The sequence below is a fragment of the Macadamia integrifolia genome, unplaced genomic scaffold (genome assembly GCF_013358625.1).
Source record: "Macadamia integrifolia cultivar HAES 741 unplaced genomic scaffold, SCU_Mint_v3 scaffold2479, whole genome shotgun sequence".
NCBI lineage: Eukaryota > Viridiplantae > Streptophyta > Magnoliopsida > Proteales > Proteaceae > Macadamia > Macadamia integrifolia.
In genome coordinates this window covers 2,770-26,621 of record NW_024868742.1, presented here as the reverse complement: position 1 = coordinate 26,621, position 23,852 = coordinate 2,770, and the positions used below count along the sequence as shown (strand labels likewise).

The 23,852-nt window shown below is 37.7% G+C and overlaps 2 protein-coding genes across 4 annotated transcripts in view; one reads left to right on the top strand and one right to left on the bottom strand.

Annotated features, from left to right (window-relative positions):
• The window catches only part of LOC122066588 (transcription factor E2FB-like), a 12,226-nt gene extending 5,534 nt beyond the window's left edge, over positions 1 to 6,692 (bottom strand). The window contains exons 1-2 of one of the 3 annotated variants that reach the window (XM_042630419.1): positions 6,247 to 6,384; positions 5,708 to 5,973 (exon numbers count right to left, since the gene is read on the bottom strand). In XM_042630419.1, coding sequence (XP_042486353.1) covers positions 5,708 to 5,794 — 87 coding nt within the window. In that variant the 5' untranslated portion in view covers positions 5,795 to 5,973; positions 6,247 to 6,384. Of the gene's footprint in view, positions 1 to 5,707; positions 5,974 to 6,246 lie in introns of all 3 variants that reach the window. The other 2 variants (XM_042630418.1, XM_042630417.1) reach the window with 2 other exon arrangements.
• A 5,457-nt stretch (positions 6,693 to 12,149) lies between these two features.
• Positions 12,150 to 22,506, top strand: LOC122066591 (RNA demethylase ALKBH9B-like). Its single transcript, XM_042630423.1, has 6 exons — positions 12,150 to 12,475; positions 12,684 to 13,274; positions 20,329 to 20,414; positions 20,748 to 21,058; positions 21,736 to 21,807; positions 21,911 to 22,506. The coding sequence occupies exons 1-6, from the start codon at positions 12,238 to 12,240 to the stop codon at positions 22,188 to 22,190; spliced, it is 1,578 nt and encodes a 525-aa protein (XP_042486357.1). The 5' UTR covers positions 12,150 to 12,237; the 3' UTR covers positions 22,191 to 22,506.
• Positions 22,507 to 23,852: the final 1,346 nt, after the last annotated feature.

The following is a 23,852-nucleotide window of genomic DNA, read 5'->3' as shown; positions in this document are numbered from 1 at the left end:
AAAAAAACCAAATCTCTTTTTCCTATAATTTTTCTATATGCATCTCTTCCAATGAATTCTTACTGTTTTCATGCGCCAGTGTGACTCTGCCCCCATTGGCTAATGGGACAGACTGAGTTAGTGATGCAGTGAAAAAGAACAAGAAGGCCAGCAGCAAACAGGCCATCAAACTGGACCAAGAATGGACTAATATATTTAATTTTGAGTGTCCAATGGATTATACGGGCTATGGACTTTATATTTTTGGGTTTACTATTGTAATGGACCAAATGACCAAATCTATAAGCTCAAATATTAGGGATTTAAATCCTACACAGGACTGAGTAGTTAGTTTATATTTTCTTAAGGTTCTAGAATAGTTTCTATTTTGAAAAAGACTCAAGTTGTAAGGGATTCTCCCTACCATAAATAGGAGTTTCCTATTTTGCTTATTTCCGTGAAGTTATAAATAAAGAGTTCGGGATCATACCCACACTGACGATTTGAATAATTTGTTAATCTTATGCTTGCTGATTTCTGTGAGATTCAGAACTCCTTTGCTGTAAGATGCAGTGAAGCCCTTGGTGAGATACCAAGGCAGCTTGGTGGGATACCAAGTTGGACTGGTAAAATTCTAGTCAAGTTCTAGGTGGGAAGCCTAGTTCATTTCCTTCATCTTCTATCTTATAACTTCTTCTTCTCTTTTCCCCATCAATTCCTATCATTGATACCAGTATTCTGCCATAGTTTGAACACTGTGGCAACACCATTCTTTGTGTTGTTTCTAATAAAAAAATTAAAAAATGAGAAACCCAGTGCACAAGGCTCCTGCTACTGCAGGGTCTGGGAGGGGCAAGTGTACGCAGCGTTACCCCCTATTTCACAAAAGAGGCTGTTTCCAAGTTTTGAACCTGTGACCAACATGTTGCAATAATGCAACTTTACCATTGTGCCACAGGTTCACCCACTTCCTTGTTTCTAGTATTCCTTTTAATTACACTATTTTGTACAAGTGTACAACACTTACTATCATGTTTGCACTACTTTTTAATTCCTTACTCTAGTTTCTATTCTGGTTTTAGTTGCTAATGAGTTATTTACTTCTGTTCTCTAGTTTCTAATTCTGTTTTGGTAGTTGCTATTCCTATATTCACTTTCCATGTTGGTTCTCTGTTACTAAATCCATTCACTCACTTTCTGTTTTGCTTTCTTTCGCTATTCTGCCTACAAGTTGCTGTTATACTGATGTTTCTAAATCTGATTCCAATTTTCCATCAAGTTACAATTTCTGCTGATTCAACTTCAAATAATGTAAAAAACCAGGCTTAAGTAATATCCTTATATGCTCAAATATGACCCTTGTTCTGGTTCAAACTTTAAGGGCTTATTCTCCTTCCCTGTCAGCCCACTTGACCAAATTTTGACCACATCAAACATGTCTTTTCTCTGTTTAATTAAATCTCAGTTGCTGGTTTTGATTCATATACTCCTTACGATTTCAGAGTTACATGAGATTTTCTAACCCTAACCCTTAGCTCATTAGAATTCCCCACCAGTTAGGTTTACTGGACCTGACAAAACCCTTTTCTGTCTCCAAAATCAGCCAAATGTCCAATACTTTGCATATGCCTTCTACAAATTATGAATTCCGAATTCTTGATCCAATGAACTTCCACACTATTGCTTAGGTGCTGTCTTCTCAGACCCAAGGAAATGATTTGAATTAAAATATAAGTAATATACTTGAACAATTAGCATCAGTTGTTAAGTACATCTCAATTGGCCAGCATGCCAACAAACCGTAATACATTACAGAACCCAGAAATCAGGAATGCAACAACTTATGTTGACATATGTAGCATGTACCCCTTTGTATTGTGGGGGTACATATTATTTATGTGTGGCAGTAGTATGGGTTTTTGCTCTATTCTTTAGACTTCCCAATTAGATTTCAATTGTAACTAAAATTGGGAAGTTTCTGTTTCTTTCTATTTCTATCTTATCCCTATTGTAACTGATTGGTTATCTCAAATTAATTGATGTTAGGGACTGCCAAAGTACAATCATCTCTGCTTATCTTTGGCAGTCTAGATTTCTCTCCATCTTCTTCTTCTTCTTTCTCTTCTTCCTTGCATTCAATCTCCTTATTTATATTAATTTTTGAATTCTGGTAAAATAACATGGTCCGGGTCCTTATCTCCTTGGCTATGAATTTAGACTGGCCTCTGTATCACCTATATATCAAGAACGCACTTTTATATGGTGATCTACAGGAGGAGATGTATATAGAGCAACTTCTAGGATATGTTGCTCAAGAGGAGAATTCTCACCGAGTATGCAAACTACATAAGGCCATTTATGGTTTGAAACAATCATCTAGAGCCTAGTTTGACAAATTCAGCTTGATTGTTACCTAGTGTGGTGTGTGATTTGTTACAATGCTTTTCTAATCACTCTATATTTATTCACCGTCAAGGTTCCAAAATTGTGTTGATTATTTATGTTGATGACATTATCATATCTGATGATGATGTATCGGGAATTGTAGAGGTAAAATTTTATCTACATTAGCATTTCAGATAAAAGGCTTGAGTTCCCTTAGCTATTTCCTTGGTATTAAAGTAATATGAAGCAAGAAAAGAATCAGTCTATCACAACAAAAATATGTGTTAGAACTCTTGTCTGAGACTGGTATTGCATTTAAACCACTTAATACTCTTATGTATCCGCATTAGAAGTTTGGAACAGGTGATGGTGAAGATTTTGATGATATGCACTGGTACAGGAGATTTGTTAGAAAATTTATTTATCTAACTGACGCAGATCCGGATTCCAAGGACTGAAATCGGATCACTTAGGGCCCACTTAATTAATCAATGGCACAACCCAAGAATAGAATGGCAGGATTGTAAATATTAGGACTCTTGTAATAGGGTGGCAGACTTGTAAATAAAAATGAATCTTAAAGGGTAAATGGAGGCCTGAGTAAATGATGGGATATGGAGAGAATTAGGAATTATTGTGAAGGGGTAAATTAGGAAGCAAAACTAAGGCAATGGTTGGAGGTAAAAAGGGGGTATTTTGGAAACACAAAGGACAAAAGAATAATAGACAAAAGAAAAACACCTTTTTTGAAGGTGGAAGCCCATGATTCTGATATTAGGGGTTGTCTTCAACCTCTAGCCAGCCAAACAGGAGGCGTTGGAACAGAGAAACGAAAAGGAGAAGGCTCCTTCATTACCCATCGGTAGGGGCTGATGTTCCAGGCTAGAGTCGCCACAACCTGCCCTTCCAAGAGCACTAAGGTTCCCTTAGAATAACCTGCAACTAGAAAGGTTGGAGGATCTGAACCAGATCTGGCGGTAGGGTAGAGTTTAGTTCTGAAATTGGCTATGGAAACTCACAAATAAGGAGGGATTTCGATCTCAGATTCAAACACCTGAATCGCCTTAGGGCTTGTTAGTTCCTCCTCAAAACTCAAACCAACAGATTTGGGTGCAAAAGAGATTGAACCAAACTCGTTGGGCTGCCACAGTAGACTAACAGGCAAACTGAGAAGAAAATCAGAAAAGAAGAAGAAGAAAGAGAGAGAGAGAAATAGAGATGGACGGGGGGGAAGAAAAGGTCACACGACCATTGCTACAGTACCTACCCGGCACAATAACCATTCATTCAATTCATTCTTCAAAACATCCTCCTTCACAAGTTGGGTTACATGCCTTTTTATACCAAACTGAAACTAAAACTTCCTAATTAAAAACTAAACTGAAATAGAAGTAAAATCTCCTAATATCTTCTGAAAGTTAGACTAATAAAATTAGAAACTAAAAAAAAATCGAATCAATAACTCGCTACTTGTATAACAACTACCAAAATAAAAGATTGCAAAGTATCCTCCAAAATAAAATAACTAAATATTTCCCAAATAAAATAAATCCTAAAAGATTCTACTAAACTCAAAAATCCAACCGGACCCAGTTTGTCTTGGTCAAGATTGCCAAAAGGGTCAATCAGAAAAGAAGAAGAAGAAAGAGAGAAAGAAATAGAGATTGCACATGGGGGGGGGGGGGGGGGAAGAAAAGGGCACACAACCATTGCTATAGTATCTACCCGGCACAATAACTATTCATTCAATTCATTCTTCAAAACATCCTCCTTCACAAGTTGGGTTACATGCCTTTTTACACCAAACTGAAATTAAAACTTCCTAATTAAAAACTAAACTGAAATAGAAGTAAAATCTCCTAACATCTCCTAAAAGTTAGGCTAATAAAATTAGAAACTAAACAAAATTCGAATCGGTAACTCCCTACTTGTGTAACAACTACCAAAATACCCTCCAAAATAAAATAACTAAATATTTCCCAAATAAAATCAATCCTAAAAGATTCTACTAAACTCAAAAATTCAAACGGACCCGGTTCAGCCTCGATTCTATATCACTAACTATTACTAGGAGGCAGCTTATCGTACTTAAAGTACCAGAAGGGGGCTCCTATGAAGGGGCTCATTTACTGTCCTCGTCAGAATATTGATATGATAGGGTTTTCCTATGCAAACTGGCTGGTGCTAATGGTGATCGGATGTCTACCACATGTTATTGCACATCTATTTGTGGCAATCTTTGTCACATGGCAAAGTAAGAAGCAAACCACTATGGTTACATCCAATGTTGAGGTTGAGTATAGAGCTACGGCTTAGACTACAATTTAGTTGATGTAATTACAGTTTTTACTTCAAGAATTGGGCTTTCCTAGTACTCAACCTATGAAAATGTTTTGCGATAATCAAGCCGCTATCTACATTGCCAGTAACCCGTTCTTTCATGAGAGTACCAAGCACATTTTGGATCTACAGTGCTTTCACCAAGTCAGGAAAGTCCTACCTGATCAGAGACCCCGAAAACAAACTAAATCTCAGTTTCATTTTGGATCCAGTTACAAAGTCTTGCCAGACAAATTGAAAGGGTTTACATTCATTCCATGTTAAGGGATTCTAGCCTGGTTGTGCATGTATTGAGGTTCAAGATCAGTTAAACCATTCAGTAGCTTCATTCCTGGATCAGGAGGGCATTGAGCCAAATGGCAGGTACTGATCCAAATTTCAAATATGTGCCAACTACATGACTCTTGCAAAGAAAAATTAACCTCCTTTTAACTTAAGCAATACAATGCATTTTCATCAAAATATTTGTTACTTGCATGTCAAGCCCATGCGCATAACTGTCATCTTCCACCCTTGTTCCTTTCTGCATTTACAGCAGCTCTCTTATAACCAACATTCTATGCAGAAAATTTTTACACATATAATAATATATGTAAATCTACAGAATAATCCTGAGGAAACGAGTTGGTTCAAAGGTTCATACATTACTTATATCTTCTTATCGTTGTGCATTATTAAGAATGTACTACTACATTACTAGTAATCAAGAATGAACTTCATATACACCCCCCCCCAAAAAAAAAAAGAGGACAATTTTGTAAAAATAATTATCAGAAACTCATTTTTTTTTCCAAGTGCACTTCATGGGAGGTAATGTCATTCAATAAATCAATAGATATCAAAATATGGGGCAGCAGTGATATTGAATATTTGGATGATGCAAGCAAATTTATCTGTAGTGTGATTTTATAACATGTATTGGCCAATAACTTGCTATTCTCTCCAAACACAACTAAATTCATAGGTTCTTTTCTCTATCCTTGGCAACTCATCCAATCATTACCTCCAACCTCTTTCCCCAACAATTGCTTATGTTGGGATAAGGCTTAGTTGAGTTAAGTTGAGATTGTTTATAAGCAATAAGATACATTTTCCACAACACAATTTTTCAGTAGCAGTCATTTAACCCCTTGACCCCGCGCCCCTCCCTCCTCAGTGCAACAACGAGGTTCTTAGTAGCAGACGAGTCAAAACACTCCATCAACCAACATGGAATTAACACCACCAGTGCTAGTGACTAAATAATGACATCCTTACTAATTTAGTCACCTGCAACAACAACACAATGAAACAATCAAGCATCTAAACTATCATAAATTGCTAAATGTCAAAATTCCAGCCAAAGTGATAAACAATCAACTCCACACATAAACAAGCAAATGCTACAAGCTAAAAATTAAAGAGGGCAAAATAAGTTAAAAGAAGTCCGAACCTAGCTGAACCTTATACGCAGATTACAATGGCAGATGATTCTTATTACCATAAAAAAAAAAATGGAATCGAACTTCAACACACCCTCACCAAATGTCGCAGGAGACTTACCGGAATCTTAGAAATCACAGAGCTTCCTTCAGCGCCGTCACTGCCTTCGCCACCCCTCAGGGGATTCAAACGAAGATCGGGCGAGCGATTCTGATCATTAGATTGGTGAGGAGAGTTGAAAGCGAAAGAAGGTGGTCTTGGATACGAGAACGGGAAGTGGCGCTTCATAGGGCCAAGAATCTGAGGTGAGGAAGACTGAATCTGTGACTGAGACTAGGGACTGAACTGAAATTTGAGCCTAGAGCTACCCAAATCTTCACCAGAACCCCACATGATTGACGAAAACAGTAAGAATCAAGAGGGTTTCGGCCTTTCAGGTTAAGTTTGAGGGAGAGAATGTGATGCGAAGGAGGAAATAAAATGAATCTGGGGGCGCATTTATACAAAGCGCAGAAAACCCCAAAAAACTGTTACAATTTGTAGACGTCATGAAACAGCGGGAAGGGACATACGATGAGTTCGAATCCGCAAGCCCCGCCTCTCTCTCCACTTTGCATTCACATGGGAAACTTTGAAAAAGGTATAACTAGGCCTGGGCTTTGGTTTTACCTTTAATTCTCATGGACAGTATTGGACCTCTATTTAAAACCCATGGGCCATTTTGAGCAGGATAAATAGCCCACTTCGATACCAGGCATTAGAAAGAAACCTCACAAAACAATGGGAATAGAAACATGAATTCAAATCATGGTACATTGGTACCGGCCTTCTTAAATGATTCACGCATGTTTACATAAGAATCTTACAAACTACAGGGATAGATATGGGACAAGGTATATTGGCATCTTATACATCAAGCCAATGGGGGTAAGAGGGAGAAAGTGTATTTTGATCAGTGCCAGTTTATCATATATAGGGAACCATATGGTTAATGAGAAGAGAGAGGGTCTATATATAGGTATCAAGCTCAACATTTTTCCTAAAACTAAAGGAATTTTCATAAAGTGCCAAATAATTTGTAATTTTACATTTTTATTCTTTTAGGCCCTGTTTGTTTGATGGAGTATTGATGGGTGAGACAGTCGAACTATCCCACTCAAATGGATTTGTGATCGTTAGTTCACATGGGGTAGAATTTTGGGGAAACATAGCAACTGTTCCTATCGGCTCATGTGGACGTCATTTTCTCTCACCCCACCCCTCACCAAATTCCCGAAACCACCAATAGATACAACCCCGAATCACCATCGCCAAAACCATCAATTACACCACTGAATCTCCATCACCATATTCACCGTCAAACCTGAATCTCATCGCCCACTGTGCTCCCCTCCTACCCACTCTCCTTGTAATCCACGCATCTTAAAATCGACCTTAAGTCTCTCCACCTTGAGGCCCCCTGAAAGTGCCATGAAATCCCTCCGCCTCGGGGCCCTCCTTAACACGTCCATGTAAAACTCAATTGCACATGCCCTAAACCTCCACCACAACACCATCATCTTTCACCCTTCTCTCCTGAGGCAATTGCCCCCTGTTCTTCAGACCTCAACTTCCTCCTAGAACAGGTTCTTCTTTAAGATACTTTGCTCCAACCCCTCTCACTTAAATCCCACTGCATCGCCTTGAGAGAGAGAGAGACCCAACCCAATTGAGTGAGGTTGTGAGGAATGTCTGACAAAGGTAGTGAAGAGTGGCCAGTGGAGGGCAAATCGGGAGGGTGACAAGGGATCTTGGTTTGTAGTAGAGAAGAAGGTGGTAGCGATCATGGACATGCCTACGGTTTTCTCTCTCTCCAAACCCCCTTCCCCTTTCAAGTTTCAACCAAATGGTTTATGGATTGGAAAAGTTATGGGACCCCTTATTTCCCATTTTTGTCGATTACCCCATCACCATGTGGGTCCAATCCCACCCCAAGGTCTCTGTTAAGTTTACGGAGCATTAGTGCATTAGTGTAATACGTTTGATAAATCTTATCATTTCACTTGTGTACTCAAAAAAATATTGAAGTTAATGACATATCTTGATATTAATATAATGATAAATTACTTTCAAATAATTTTAAAAATCCATTTTTTATCCAAACTTAAACAAATTTTAGTAGTAAGGCAAAGATCAATCCAAAGAAAGAGATACAAAGTTCTAAAAACACAGGTGAAGTGTCATTTGGACAATGCCATTACTTATAGGAAGTTCTAGCAGCTCTCACTAGTAAAGTTGATGGATTGTCACTGGATGAGTCACTAGCTAGATATGAGGTTGTCTTTCATCCACCTTTTGTAACATGGACTTGATTACCTTTATTCCCAACCATGTTTTCATGCTTCCTATGTATATCTATTATATTGGTACATGGTAGTGTGCCCATCCCTCTCCCTAAATGAAATTATGAAAATTACAACAAAACCCCTCTCATACTCCTTTTTATATGCTTCCTCTTGAGCTAAAGTTATATTCCAATTCCATAGTTCATCTTGGGTTGCCTTTCAACAATTCACATGAGACAATAAATTTTATTTCTTTATTTATTATTTTTATTTTTAGATAAATGAAAAATATATTAAATACAAAGCAAAGCAGATACGATAGACAAAGCTTAAACCAGCTAAATAAGGACGAAGGGTCTACCCATCAGGAGGCAGCCTAAACAAGCCAGCCGATTCAGCTTTAGCCACTCGCAACTGTTTGTATAAGTTAGTCTATTTCAGATGGTGAACGGAATGTCTCTTTAGTTAGTTCTATGTTCTCGGAACTAGTGGTGTAAGTCAAGAGCTCATTCCAAATTCAAAAAATTTCTTGTGGAAACTTCTGAACAAGGGCATTCAATTCATACCAAAGAGATTCTCTAGCATAGCATATTTTCCTTTAATATCAGTTTCTTAAACGAATTTGGGCAGCATGGGTTCTGGGACTTAGAATTAAGTACTTTCATGGGAATCCTTGTTGGATTTATCCAACTCCATACCTGAATAATTTCGTTTGTCCACGGTAGATGTTTCTTTATTTTTACCAGTTTTAGTATTACTTTATACTCTATATGGATTGCAAGAAATGCATTTGTTAAACAAGGCAAGCCACTCAACCTCCTAGATGTTATATCTGTTGGTGTAAAAATCCGACGGTCAGCTCTGGGAGAGAAACTTGCAAAACAGGGGTCAGAGGGGTGCTCCGGCCAAGATATATATTCTGATGCCTAAGTCAGTTCAAACACAACAAAATAGATTATTGGAGTAGTGGAAAGAAAGCCTAAAAGACTGACCTCTTTTCCCTTTTATAGAGTAGATGTCCTGAAAACCCTAATACCCCTCAGGGGTGAAATACTTTATTCGCCCTTATAAATAGATACCTTGAGTTGTGAGGAACCCCTTGGTTTGTGGTTGAATGCCACATGTCCTACCCTTATTGGTGAGGTTATTTCATGATAGATCAATATCCAATATTAATAGATGAATAGGTGATTTAAACATGTTTGAGCCAATAACTTACACTGTGAATCCTATGGTCCCTGAAGAACCATTAACTGGCTGAAATACCATGATCTCTTACCGAAGTATGAATTCGTTATTATGTGTGATGGTAGTTTTGAAGCTACACAAGATTAAGCTGGTTGTGCGACTGCTATTTTTATGAAAGGTCAATGTATATGTGCTTCCTTATGTAATAACTATGCAGGGAGCATACGAGAGTCAGAAATACGAGAGATTCTTGAAGGACTTGCACAATCAAGACAATTAAGAATCAAGGACACCACCATTTGGACTAATGCAGAAGGGGTGGTGATGGGCAAATGTTATTTTTATGAAAGGTCAATGTATATGTGCTTTCTTATGTCATAACTATGCAAGGAGCACACGAGAGTCAGAAGTACAAGGGATTCTTGAAGTACTTGCACAAACAAAACAATTAAGAATGGAGGACACCACCATTTAGACTGATGCGGAAGGAACAGTGAATTTATTACAACAGGTAGTACAAATTGGTCGTGGGAGGTGTTTAATTTTATAGTAGACATCAATGATTATCTTTTAAAGGAAAATTCTTCAAATTGGTAAAAAATGATAGATGTTTTGTTTTTGTGGCTCACCATCTATCTATAAGGCTAAAAAGAACAATATTTTAAATGTTGTATATGATACTATTCCATTTAATCTCCTTTAATGAAATTTCTCTTTTCTCATTAGAAAAAAGAAAAAGAAAAATAAAAAGAAAGAAAGTAAGAAAAACATGTGAATATTAGTTGCGCTACCAACCAAAAAGATGTTTGGATTCATTTTAATTTATTAATGCTTGCCTACTTTGGCATGAAAGAGAGAAGAGGACAAAAAGAAGTTAATAGCCTTCTCTTTCCTCAAAAAACCATAGGTATCAATGGAAAAATTAAATTGTTTTTCTATGTTGCTAATTTAAATTTTTTTATTTAAAAGAATTTTCTTATCGATACCTTTAAGGTGTCAACTCTTAAATTTTGTCATCATTAATTCATATGATTATATAATTGATTTCGAAGATTCTAAATATGATTGCCAAATCTTACTTAATTTTCACATATATTTTTTATAATCATTGAATCACGTGATTATATAATAAGAGTGAAATAAGCACATTGCTCGTATACGATAAGTTAGCGGGTGGCAATAACGGGGAGTGGGATGGGGTATCATACAAGAGGACAGGGTTTATTTCAAAGGGGGAGAGGGAGAGAAAGAGAGATTGGCACTGCAGGTGTTTATTTATAGTATACTGGGTGTCTCCAACTTTTTCCCCTGTATAATTGATTTCAAAATATTCCAAATTTGATCAAATCATTTAGATTTGAACAATAAAATAAAAGTGTGCAACTTATTGTCACCAGAGTGGATAACAAAGAAGTTGTAACCTTTTTTTTTAATTGCCATCATCTTATTTCCTAAAGTTATTTGATGCATGTTGAAAAAAAAAATAAAGGTTTTCAAAATAAATTTATTAGTGTAGTATTTATGTAAAATGATACCAATTGCCCTCATTGAAAAAAGTGTATTACACTAGAAGGGCAAAGAAGTAAAATTATGACTTTGATTACACAAAGATTTCCAAATAAAAATTAGGAAAATAAGCTTAAAAGGTAGTGGGGTCTGTGTGCCTAGAGGCTAAAAGTGGCAGAATTCTCACCCACATTGATTCCTATCGTAGTGCTCTCACTGGCCAAGGGGCTAGTGCAAGGGCCTCGTTACATTTTAGGAACCTTCTTCCATAAAAGTTATATCTAAAAAATGAGGAAAAAATAAAGTTGCCTATTTGCATGGTCCATGTGTCAAGGCATAGGTGAAAAAATTACCACCTTGCCCCCAATAAAACAAACCTTAGGCAGTTTGATGCCCTTATATGCTCTCATTGGCCCCTGTGCTAGTACAGAGGCCATGCAACTTTATCCAAAAAATAAGGAAGAGGGTACCCTAAAAGGCAACATGGCTCTTGCGCCAACACAATGATCAATAAGAACACATACTAAAGCACCATTAAAGGTGGGATTTATGTTTTTCATGGGAGTGGGGCGGTTATTTCATCATTCCCTTTGTTTGGGTGTAAGTCACAGTATCTTATAAGCTTATTTTTTCCAATAATTACCAAAAGTTATAAGAAAAATAAAATTTGAACTAAAAAAAATGATCGAATTTTCCTGAGGCCACATTGAATCCATTCACCATAGGACCCCAAACTATAGGGGAGAGAGAGGGGACTCACGTTTGGATCATCCCATCATTCAACCACCAGGGTAGAAAACTCTGTTAAAAAATTAATGTAGTAAGAATTTTAAATGATTTTTTTTTGGGTGAAGAAGAATTTCAGATGAATTAACAATCATAATTGTAGTATGCGAAGATATTGCCAAATTAAATTTTGGAAAATATAACTAAAACTGTATTCTAAAACTGTATTCCAAATTCTCTCTCTTTTTTTGGGTAAATATCAAATTCCCAACAACCTTACGTTGACGCAACTGACCATTCATTCATTCCTCTCTGCGCCTCTCTCTCTTTTTTGGTAACTCTCTGCCCTTTCGCTCTCTCAGTCCTCATGCATCACTCCCCGTTTCTCTCTCCCATCCATCATACTCCCGAGCCAACTCGGCGCACACAGACAGAGATGAGAGGTTCTCAACTACGAACGGATGATCCTTTCCTGTTAAGCTATCAGACTTCGGATCTGCAAATCGCGGCCGAGTTCCTTAACAATTGGCTTCCTTTCCTCAGTAGGGATCTTTGCCACGGTTGTACTCAAATTCTTTCCGATCGTATTCGGTCTCTTGATCCGGGTAAGTGCCCTTAATCTTTTACTGGGAATTTAGATTTTTAAATTGTTTCGTGAGCAAAATTGAGATTTTAGTATCAGGTATCGTGAAGCAGCATTTAGTTTGGGTTTCTGTTCTTCGTTTTTTTGCAATTAATTAAGATTTTCTGAGCCCTAAAACGAGGGTTTTGTTTAATTTGATGTCGATATCTGATTTGGAGTTGTTGGTGCAGATTCCGGTGAAACTACAGAACCTGCCGCGGACGCAGAGTACTCAAACTCGGCGGAGAGCTTTGCAGATTCGAGCCCAACTCATCTGGATTCGTGCGAGGCATCCACCGATAATCATGACAATTGCGATACGTTTTCGATCGGAAGCTGGAAAGATGAAGCGAACTGGTCGTCAGATCATGTTGTGGATGCATCTGCGAGCGACAGGCCCTGCGACCCTGACACTTCGGGTACTCCGACTGTACGAATGTCTTGGGCGGACATGGCACAAGAGGATGAGCTTGAAGAGGAAGCAGAGGAAACGAATAAGCCGTCTGAGATGGATGGGGGTGCTCCTTCAGCCGTAGAGGTCGGGGTAGATCGGAAGGTGCCGCAAAAACAGAAGTTGTCTAGAGAACAGAGAGAGTACATCAGATTCATGAACGTCAAGAGGAAGAAGGATTTCATCTGTTTGGAGAGAGTCAAAGGCAAGATTGTTAACATTCTTGCCGGGCTTGAGCTTCATACAGGTGTTTTTAGCGCCGCAGAACAGAAGAGAATAGTTGACTCTATCTATGAGCTTCAGGAAAAGGGAAGGAAAGGAGAGTTAAAAGGTGCTCTTTTTTCACCCCCTTCTCACCGGATTAAAAAGAGAAGAAGAAAATTTTCCATATCTCGTTGATATGCCACTGCGTACATATTACTCTTGCTCTATTTCTCAGTGGAAAAGGCTCGTCTTTTACCACTCTCTTTCTCGTCTTCCTTCTTAGTTTGGTGGACAGTAACAATCTCCACATATTATGCCGTTATCGAGGTTTGTCCGCATGAAGGAGTTCTGTGTGTTTTCTTATTTCATGTAGTGATTAGTAAACTTACATAAGGAATGAAGACTAACAATCTTTCTTCTCACTTAAGGAACGAAGAATTGCCTTCTTTTTTTATTTTTGCATCTATATGATGCATCTGAGTTAACATAAAACTCGTTGATGTCCTTGACTATGGCTTTTGTCAGCACAGCATATGAAGAGTTTATTGTTTGTCATTGCCATGAAGTGCTTGTGTTAGCTTCAACTAATTGATTTGTTGGATAGTACCTTCTGTAGGAATTGTAAGTAAGAAGAACACAAGGCACAGTACAACTTACACCTTTTATAGTGAGGCAGTTTCGCATTTTGTATTAGTTTGGCTGATACTTTAGTGTACTGCTATGCTGCATAGGATCTTTAAATGGATGAAGTATTTTTTTCAGATATGTCATGGAGTATCACTCTGTGGACTATGGGGTGACTCTAGTGGATCTGTCTGTTTTCTTATCTGTCCTGCTTACCTAAACTTATTTCTACCATAAGTTATTAGTTCTATATTTTTACTGTTTAAAGCTTCTAGGTTATAGATGATCTGCCCCATTAGTTGATTGCTCTTGTTTTGGGGCATAATATACATCTGATATCCCATGGTTTAATGTAATCTAATGATTTTCAGTTCTAATTGGATGAAAACAGTTACTTTATTTTATTATTAAATGTGTTACAGGTGTATAATCGTATTCGTTAGGTGTCATATTAACCCAATTAATGTAACATGGCCCTGATTTTATATAATTGCAATTTGTACAAACTTTAAGTTATATTGGATTCTATTGAGTCGGATAAAAGTTGAACTCATATGAGCTTCTAACTGTCCAAGTTCTTCTCCAGATCGTTAATCCTTAATCACGGTATGATTAAGTTCTTGTTCCCTTTAGACTATTCATTGAATGCCAAATTGCCAGAATTTTTTTCCTAATAACATCGATACTTTTGTTTATATATTAGTTAACAAAAAAAGTCTGGCAGTAGTTGTCTACGTCAAAACCTAGCTCCCTCATTGTCTCTCATCAGCTAGCAAGTAGCAAATAGATTAACCTACCATGAATATGGATAATTCTGCAGAGGAAATTTGAAATTTATGGGATAGGCTTATGTGTTCCTTTTATGTTTATTTTCCTTGGTCTTTAATTTATTGTTTTGGTTCAATTGGTTGAACCATGGTACAGTTTAAGTTTTGGGTTAATTTAAGTTGTTTGTGTGTTTCCTTATGCAAGTATTGAGTTAGTGGAGTCCACATTAGATAGATTTGATTGTGTCTTGTAATCCAAGTTAGAATCAGTTGGGGATCTTTCCTAAATGGTCTCTAACCTTGATGTAGATAAGTCACTTGGGCTTATTTTATTGCAAATAAGCCTTGGGTTGTGTTATGTATGTGTTGGGCCTTTGATCCTATGGGTTTTCTTTGAAATGAGCCACTTTAATAGGCCTAAAATATGGGTAGAAGGTAGGAAAACTGGATTTTATTCATTAGTTTAATTAGTTGCTATTTAATTCAATAAAGGCCCATTAGGCCATTAGTTGGTTGGAAAGTCCTATATGGACTATTAGTTAGTTAGTCTTATTCCATGTTGGAGTCATAAAGTCAAGTCCTAGTCCTATCTTGAATTCCTAGTTATAGTAGGAGTATCTAGTCCTATTGGGAAACTAGCTCCTAATATTAGTATGATTGTAAACTTTCCCTCTATAAATAGAGAGGCATATGTTCCATTATTGGACAGATTTGAATGAAAGAAAGTTTGCATTTATGAAAGAAAGTTTGCAACTAAATGCTTAGAGCAGCTGAGATAGCTGTGGGTGAGAAGCCCAGGCTGAGATAGCCACTTCTTTTATTCTCTTTCACCTTTCTCAACCCCCCATCCGTTTTATTCTTCTTTTTTATTTTATTTGCTGTAACATTCAAGAGGTATTATTCAGATTCTGATAAAATTCTGCAGAAATTAGAACCGATCAGCAATCCTAGTGGGAATAGAGAGAGAGATCGATCTCCTCTCTCTCTCTTCTGTACTCTGTTCAGCCAGGTTTTCAATCAGGGTATTCCAGGCCTCATAAGGGTCCCACGATCCTTACCTAGTCGCTATTGGAAGCATTCAGCTGCTGTTCTTGAAGGTTATTCTCAGATTTCTCTCCTAGGTCAGAAAATCAAGAAAGCTTGTAACTTCACAACCAGCCGTTAGAATCCTCTCAACTTTGGGGGTTTTTGTACCCTCCATAGGGACTATCTACACCCAAAAGTGTAGCTCAATCGGACTCCCACAAACCTGGCTGCACCTTTCTCTCTCCAACTCTATATAAGCTTTTTCTCTCTCCTATCGAGTTGGGTTTTGGGCTGGTTTTGCTCCTATATGGGTATTGTATTCTTGAGGGTTTATTTGATGGTATTATTTCTTTGTTTCTTGCTCCTATTTGTATTGTTTGGGGTTATAAACTGCGGAGTTAGTTACTTGTAATCTACTCCTGCATTAAACCTCTTACTATTTTCTACAATAAAAAGGCAACCCATGGGCTAGCATAGCCCACGATTTTGATAACCAAGCTTGCTTCTGTCGCTGCACTTTGTCTTCCATGGAGAACCCTTATGTGTGATCCAATTAGCACCTTGCGGCGGGAAGCCCAGATGGATCATCTATTGTTCATGCTCTTGTGCTACCGATGTTCTGGGCTATCTTGTTGGTTCTTATTTCATCCTTAATTCCATTGACAAGTTAGATTATTCTCAGAAAATCCCTGTTCAGAATTCTGTTTTCCTGAGTAAATTAGATTAACTTGCTCCCCAAGCCATTCGGTCCAGCCCAATCCAACCATAATGGCCCACCCTTTTGGTCGAGTCTTCCAGTCACCTAGGAGAGAACTCGACCCAAATATCAGGTCAATCTGATGATCTGATCTTCTGTTATACTATTTCTTCCCTATTCTGTCCAGATTTTAGTTTTCCTACTGTTTTGTCCTAGTTTTTGGAATCTGCTATGGGTATTTGGTTGTTGGTTCCTGTTTTCTGTCTTCTATATATCCTATCTTACTGCTAATCAATTATCCATATGTTGCTGATCTGACCATCCACTTAGGTTCAGACTCTAAGGAGATACTCCCCTCCCTAATACTTCAGTCCTACATTAGCAACAAACTCAAACTCAAATCAACTCAGCCTTATCCCTACTAAATAAAGGTGATATTCAGATTTGCAATAACTATAGATGCCTAAAACTAATGAGTTGTTGAAATTATGGGAGAAGGTTATCAAAGTCTGCTTAAGAAAAGAAATTATTATCTCGAAGGACCATTTTGCTTTTATGCTGGGTAGATCCACGACAATCTATTTACCTACTGAGGAGGTTCATGGAAAGATATAGAGTCTACAAGAAGGATTTACATATGGTCTTTATTGACCTAGAAAAAGCCTATGATATAGTCTCTGGAGATTTAATCTGACATGTACTAGAGAAGAGAAGGGTGTCAAGTAAATATGTGGATTTTAATCAAAGATATGTATGAGGGAGTGGTGACTAGTGTGAGAACTGTGGGAGGTCAAGGCAATGAATTCCCAATTACGATTGGGTTACACCAGGGATCAGCCTTAAGCCCTTTTTTGTTTGTGCTTATTATGGATGATTAACCAAGAGCATTCAAGACAAGGTCTCGTGGTGTATGCGAGGGGTGTCAATGGGCTGCCGGTTTTTTTAAAACCCCAACCCAACTGGCCAACCCTAGGGTCTCCTAACTCAGCCCTAGCACAGTCAGGCTGGGATATCTCGACCCAGGCCCAATCCTGTTGGGCTCAACCCAACCCAATCTGGCCCTGATTGACCCTGATTGGGTAGGGTTGGGCTGGCCCTAATTGACCATGGGAGCCCCTGTATATTGCCATTTGGATTAATCTGCTCATTCTCAACCTTCGAAAGCCAATAATGTATATTAAAATAAAAAGTAAAGATAGACGTGGGTGGTGTGATTATAAAAAAGGTGTTGATAGTGAATGGAGACATTTAAAAAAGCATGACATTTTATATGTAATGTAATAATATAATATATGTATTTTATAGAGTAATATAATTTATTTATTGTATACATAGGGTTAGGTTGGGCCGAGTTGGGCTTAGCTCAAGGCCTCAACCCAATCCCGCCTAGCCTCGGGCCTGCAATTCCAGCCCTAGCTTGCTTTGCAGGATGAAATGCTTAGCCTAAGCCCTAACCGGGCTTAGGTCGGGCTAGGATGGGTTCGAGCTGGTTGGGCTTTTTTGACACCCCTAGTGTAGGCTATTTGTTGATGATATCCTTTTGGTGGCTGAGACAAAAACAAGGATTAACGCCACGTTGGAGTTATGGAGATAAATTTTGGAAACGAGAGATTTTATTATTTTAAGATTAGTAGATATAAGACGGAGTGTATGATGTGCAACTTTAGTCACACTATGATGGATAATGATATTGTGAAAATTGTGGAGAGAGAGATACCCCAAGCGAATATTTTAGATATCTGGGATGGACTATTCCATAATTAAAGAATGTGACATAGAGGATGATGTCTTAAAGAGAATTAAAGTGGGATGGATGAAGTGGAGAGGTGCGACCGGAGTGTTGTGTGACTGGCATATTCATTTAAAGCGTAATGAAAAATTCTTTAGGATTGTTGTATGACTGGCTATGATGTATGGGGTAGAATGTTGGGCAGTTAAGAAATGTCATATAGATAAGCTATGTGTAGCAGAGATGAGGATATTAAGATGGATGGATGTGCGGCAAAACTTGGAAGGATAAAGTAAGGAATGAGCATGTTAGAGCTGATTTGGGAGTTGCCCCGATCAATGATAAGCTTCGAGAAAATCATTTGAGGGGTTTGGTCATGTTCAATGGAGGTTTGGGATGCTCTAGTAAGGAGGAGCGATCTAATTCTAATTGAAGGAGCCAAAAGATTTAGGTGCAAGCTTAAAATGGCCATATGAGAAGTAGTGAGGAATGACATGCATAGTCTAGGGCTTGTTCCAAGTATGACCTTAGATAAAGCCGTTTGAAGGGAAAGGATCCATGTGGCCGACTCCATTTAGCTAAGGGCAAGTATGAACTTGGATAAAGTCGTTTGAAGGGCAAGGATCCATGTGGTCGACCCCATTTAGTTGAGATTTTCCTTACTTGCTGGTGTTGTGATATTTTCCTTTTACTCAAATTTTCCTTTTTTTTTTTTTTTTGCTCAGATCCAGGTAGTAGACCCCATTAAGTTGGGATAAGGCTGAGTTTGTTGTTTGGTGTACATGGTTTTTCTTTTTCCAATCAGCTTTATTCAGAAGACAGTCCTAAACTATGCATGTCTTTCCTCACCACTTCTCCCTGGGTCATTCTAGGTGTACCTCTAGCTCTTTTATTTCCTCTATTCTAGATCATATCACTGCTCCTTATTGGAGCATTAAAGGCCTCTGTTATATGTGTTTGTGCCACTTCAAACGACATTCTTGCAACTTATCACTTATTGGAGTTACTCCTAAATTAGTCCTGGTTTCTTCATTCCTTATTTTATCTTTTCTACTTTTACCACTCATCCATCTCCACATCTTCATTTCAGCTACACAAAGTTTGTTTGTGTTTTTTTTCTTACATTGAGCAACATTCAGCTTTATACATCATTTCTGATCGTATAACTGTCCTATAAAAAAATCATTTTGAGTTTTAAAGGAATACATTGATTCACAACTCTCTGGACACTCCTTTACTTCATCCACCCTGCTCTATTTCTTTATACAATGTCTTCTATTTCTCATTTTTTATTTATGATTGGCCACCCCATTAAGTTGGGATAAGGTTGAGTTTGGTGTTCTTGAATTTATGATTGGCCACAAACATAGTTGCATTTTTTTTTCCCAGATGAACAACTCTTTGATAACCTTAAAAAAAATTTTGGGTGGAATTCCATAGTCAATCATTAGACTGACAAGAACTGTTTCTAGGTTGTCAACCTGGGAATGTTCAAATGCGGGGAAAAGTTACAAATAAGAGTGACCCTATCCGTTCTGGACATCCTAGAACTGTATTTGAGGTCATCAGTCTGGGAGCTGTTCAAGTGCTGGGCTGCCTCTTGTTAAAGCTACAAAAGAGTGATCACGTCCATTCTAAACATTCAGATAAGGGCTTTCAGTTGGATGGTATCTCGCATATGCAGTTCGGTGCTCAAAATTTGTAGTTTTCTTATATACGAGGTTCTTGTGTCTTTTGGTCCATGGCTGATCTGGAGGTTGACCCAAAATTTGGTTTCTTTTGATTATAGTAATCTGGCTCATGTCTGAGCTGATAAGTTGGATCATCAGTCCCCTTATGATTTCCCTGAGTTCAACTGTTTACAAATGGTATGATTACATTCAGAAAGGGCATTTTGCGCATCAACTTAAGGGTGGGGATTGACTTGCTCTTGTAAATCTGTATCCAGATTGCAGTAAAATTCTTGCTACTTAATTAAGGCCAATCCCAATGACATGGTCGGCTACATGGATCCTATTTTGGATTGAAATTATTCTTCTCTGAAAATTAAATTCCAATATGATATTTTTGTTGTTGTATTTTGATAATGGTGGGCATTGAAATTATAAGATGGACTCTATTTCTAAATATGCATTTGTATTGTAGCTAAGCTGTGATGGGAGAAGTAGAATGTTATTCGATTTTTAGGGTCAAATTTTGTTGCTGTTGAAGTTACAGAATGTGCAATTACTTATTTTTGATAAACTCCTATTTCCTGGATAGGAGGGCTTTGATAACTTTCTCTGTGCATCCTTCGACTTAATGGCATATGGCCTACTCACTTGTGTTCCACTTGCAGAGCGTACATATTCTGCACCACAGAAGTGGATGAGGGGCAAGGGACGTGTGACCATCCAGTTCGGTTGCTGCTACAATTATGCAACAGTAAGCTACTCTTCTACGTGTATACCTTTTAAATGAGTTACTCCCTGATAAAGTTCCCAACCCTCAGAGTCTGAGAACATGTTGATTTGTATGTTTAACATTCATGGGCATACCCTTATTAGGGTCAACAATAAAGCTGATAGATTTCTTGGGACAGTTGGGATGTCATAGGTAGACAGTCCTGATACATGGGAGTGAGCTGTTGAACTTTTATCCTACAAAGTGTATCTCTGTTTATCAGCAGTAGCAGTAGCAGTAGGCACATTACAGAAGTAGAATTTAATACACAAAAAAAAAATGAAATAAGTTGCTGACTTTGTATTTTGTTGACAGGACAAAAATGGGAACCCACCTGGTATTCTCCGTGATGAGGGAGTTGATCCCATTCCTCTCTTGTTTAAGGTCATTATAAAAAGACTGGTCGGATGGCATGTTCTTCCTCCTTCTTGTGTTCCTGATAGTTGTATTGTCAACATTTATGAAGAAGGGGATTGCATTCCACCTCACATTGATAGCCATGATTTTGTTCGACCCTTTTGCACCATATCATTTCTTAGTGAGTGTAATATAATGTTCGGATCTAACCTAAAGACTGTGGGTGCTGGTGAATTTAGCGGATCAACTGCAATTCCGCTGCCAGTCGGGTAAGTTTGAGTTGCTATTAGTCTATGTTGAACTTTCTATTTATCCCCACTCCTTAAGACAGTTGGGCTCTGTTAATTTTAATGCATAATAGTTGAAATATGGTCTAGAAAATCAATTTTATATTATATATATATATATATATAAACACTTTCAGTTTCAGGGAAAAGGTTCCGCCATGCCTGTATTAGGAATTCTTTTCATTTCACTTGCTACTTTTTGGCCATGTGAACTAATGATTTGGCAGGCTGACCATTGGATAGATTTGATCACCAATGATTTATATCCTATCCCAACCAAGGCTCACTGTGTATGGGCTTTTCCCCTCGAATTCATGTTGATCTCACTTTCTAAACCTTTGATTTTAAACCTCTTTAACATCCTGGATATTAAGATAAATAATGACGTCGACAACTTGTCCACAAAATTTGGGGACACGTCCAAGCTGTCACATGGAAATTATTATGGGTATGGTGGAATGGGTTCCAGGTATGGTGCGATAGAGTCCACCTCCTTCAGTTTTATGGAAAGATAAAATTTAGGAGCCAACAGCTGTTACTGTACCAAGTTTAACAGAAAATGGCATTATGCTTATTATTTATGTGTCATTTTAGCCATCAAATTTGTCTGGCTGTCGCCAAATAACTGATTAACTTGGATGCCTTTTTTATTTTTTCAGGTCTGTACTTGTCTTGAATGGGAATGGAGCAGATGTTGCCAAGCATTGTGTTCCAGCTGTTCCTACTAAAAGGTGGATCAATATGAGCCTATCAATAGTTATTATTACTCGAGTTTACTTGAATAAATTCTTGCCTTATTTTATCTAAGTTTTTTCCTTCATAAATTTCATTCAGGATATCTATAACATTCAGGAAAATGGATGAATCAAAGCGTCCATTTGGGTTTGCTCAGGAACCAGATTTGCAGGGGCTTCAGCCTCTGCCTTATAACCTGGATGACTCAAAAAGGTTGAATCCTTTGAAGGTGCAGCCACAAATGAACCGACAGGCAGTTAAAAGAGAGGTTCTTCCAGAAAAGGATAGAGGGTTACTTGGACCAGAGCCACGCAATTTTCTTCGCCATCATTCAGGGCCTCCCAATAGGCGAAAGGTTAGGGTGACTTTGGGCACTTAAAACCACACTTGGAAGTTTCCTGGGAAAAGAAAGAGCAAAAAAATCCATTTTTTCTTCTTCATTTTTTATTGTTTCTCGGGTAAGCTTTGATAAACCATATGTTGATTTCTTGAATCCGTTGTTGAGGGGGGTTGTCATGAATGGTTAACTATTGATAATGGGAGAGAGATGTGTGTCCATAGCGTGCCTAGCTTGTAACTAATAGGCATGTTGCCTTCTGAGTTTATTCTGTATGATTTGAGTTTTGTATAGCCCTGAAGTCACAGTGATTTTAGAACCAAAAGAAAATAATGTCTATGATTTGCTGTTTCTGAAATCCTTGGAGCTGGTGTTTTCCAACGTGTCTTGAAGGCTTCTTTCCAAATAGAAATGGGGAATGCTAGCTGTGAGATTCCTGTTGGGATTACACTCAATATGAGACAGTTTGGTGATCAAGAGAATACAGTACAGTAAGAGTGTTTTTTCAAGGATTTGGTTCCAATGGTCAATTATCATTGTGAAATGTTCAGGCTGCTGAAAGGATGACATGTTGTTTTTGTAGTATTTCATAAGGCCAATAGAACCCTGTCAGCTTGCGTGGTCACTGCACCAACATGTAGGCCAATGGGAGGGTGTGCAGAGGTATTTTCAGTGCATGGGGGGGGGGCACAGCATGGTCCTCTATCCCATCAGTTGGTCAGTTATTGGACTTTAATCAGGTTAAATGGGCCTTAAGTAGGCTATTGGGCTGGATTGTAAATGGGTCATGCCAAAAAATTGGGTCTCTAAGGCTCTCTTTCCTTTGATTTCTATTTGTATTTATTTGACTTATTTCTATTTATGATAAATTAGAATAAATCACAAATCATAAATTACTCTCAAGCTATTTGTGATTTGTAGCAACAAATCATTTATGTTGATTTTTACTACCTTAAATGAGCACGTGCAAAATCAATGGTAAATATGTAACTTCAGTATAGTTTATATTTTTCCAATAAAAAACCCCAGATCTTATCATCTCTCTCGCTCGAAGCTCAAAGTTGAAGGTGAAAACTGAAATCTATATTTTCAGTATATAATCTATTCTATTAATAGTAACCAAGCGAATACTATTTGTGGTCCATTATTTATTGTCACAAATAATTTATAAAAAATAGTTAATAAATACAAATAAAAATCACACCAAAGAGAGCCTAAAGTAATGCTGTTGGGTGTACCAATAAAATGGGTCATAGTCGGGTCTTAAAAAGTCATTCTAAATGGGCCATGCCAAATATTAGTCTCTAAGGCTCCGTTTGGTTGCAACGGAAATTTAAAGGGAAGGGAAGTGAAATTTTCATACTTTAAAAAGAAATATTTATAGTCATTACCCATATGATTCTATAAACTACTTAATTTTTTTAACCATATTTAATAATGATGTATTTTACATGTAATTTTTATTTTACAAATTATAGCAAAGGGTTTTGGATGCAAAGTAAAGTGAAATTTTATAACAAAATATTGAATGATTTGAAGTTAATGTTAAAATCACATGGGTAATGATTACATATATATATTTTTTAAGTATAATTTCACTTTCCTTCCCTTTTATTCCCCTTACAACCAAACCTAGCCTAAAGTAACGTTGCAGGATGGATTGACCCTCTTTCACTCATTGGATTTCTGATCTATGTAAATCAG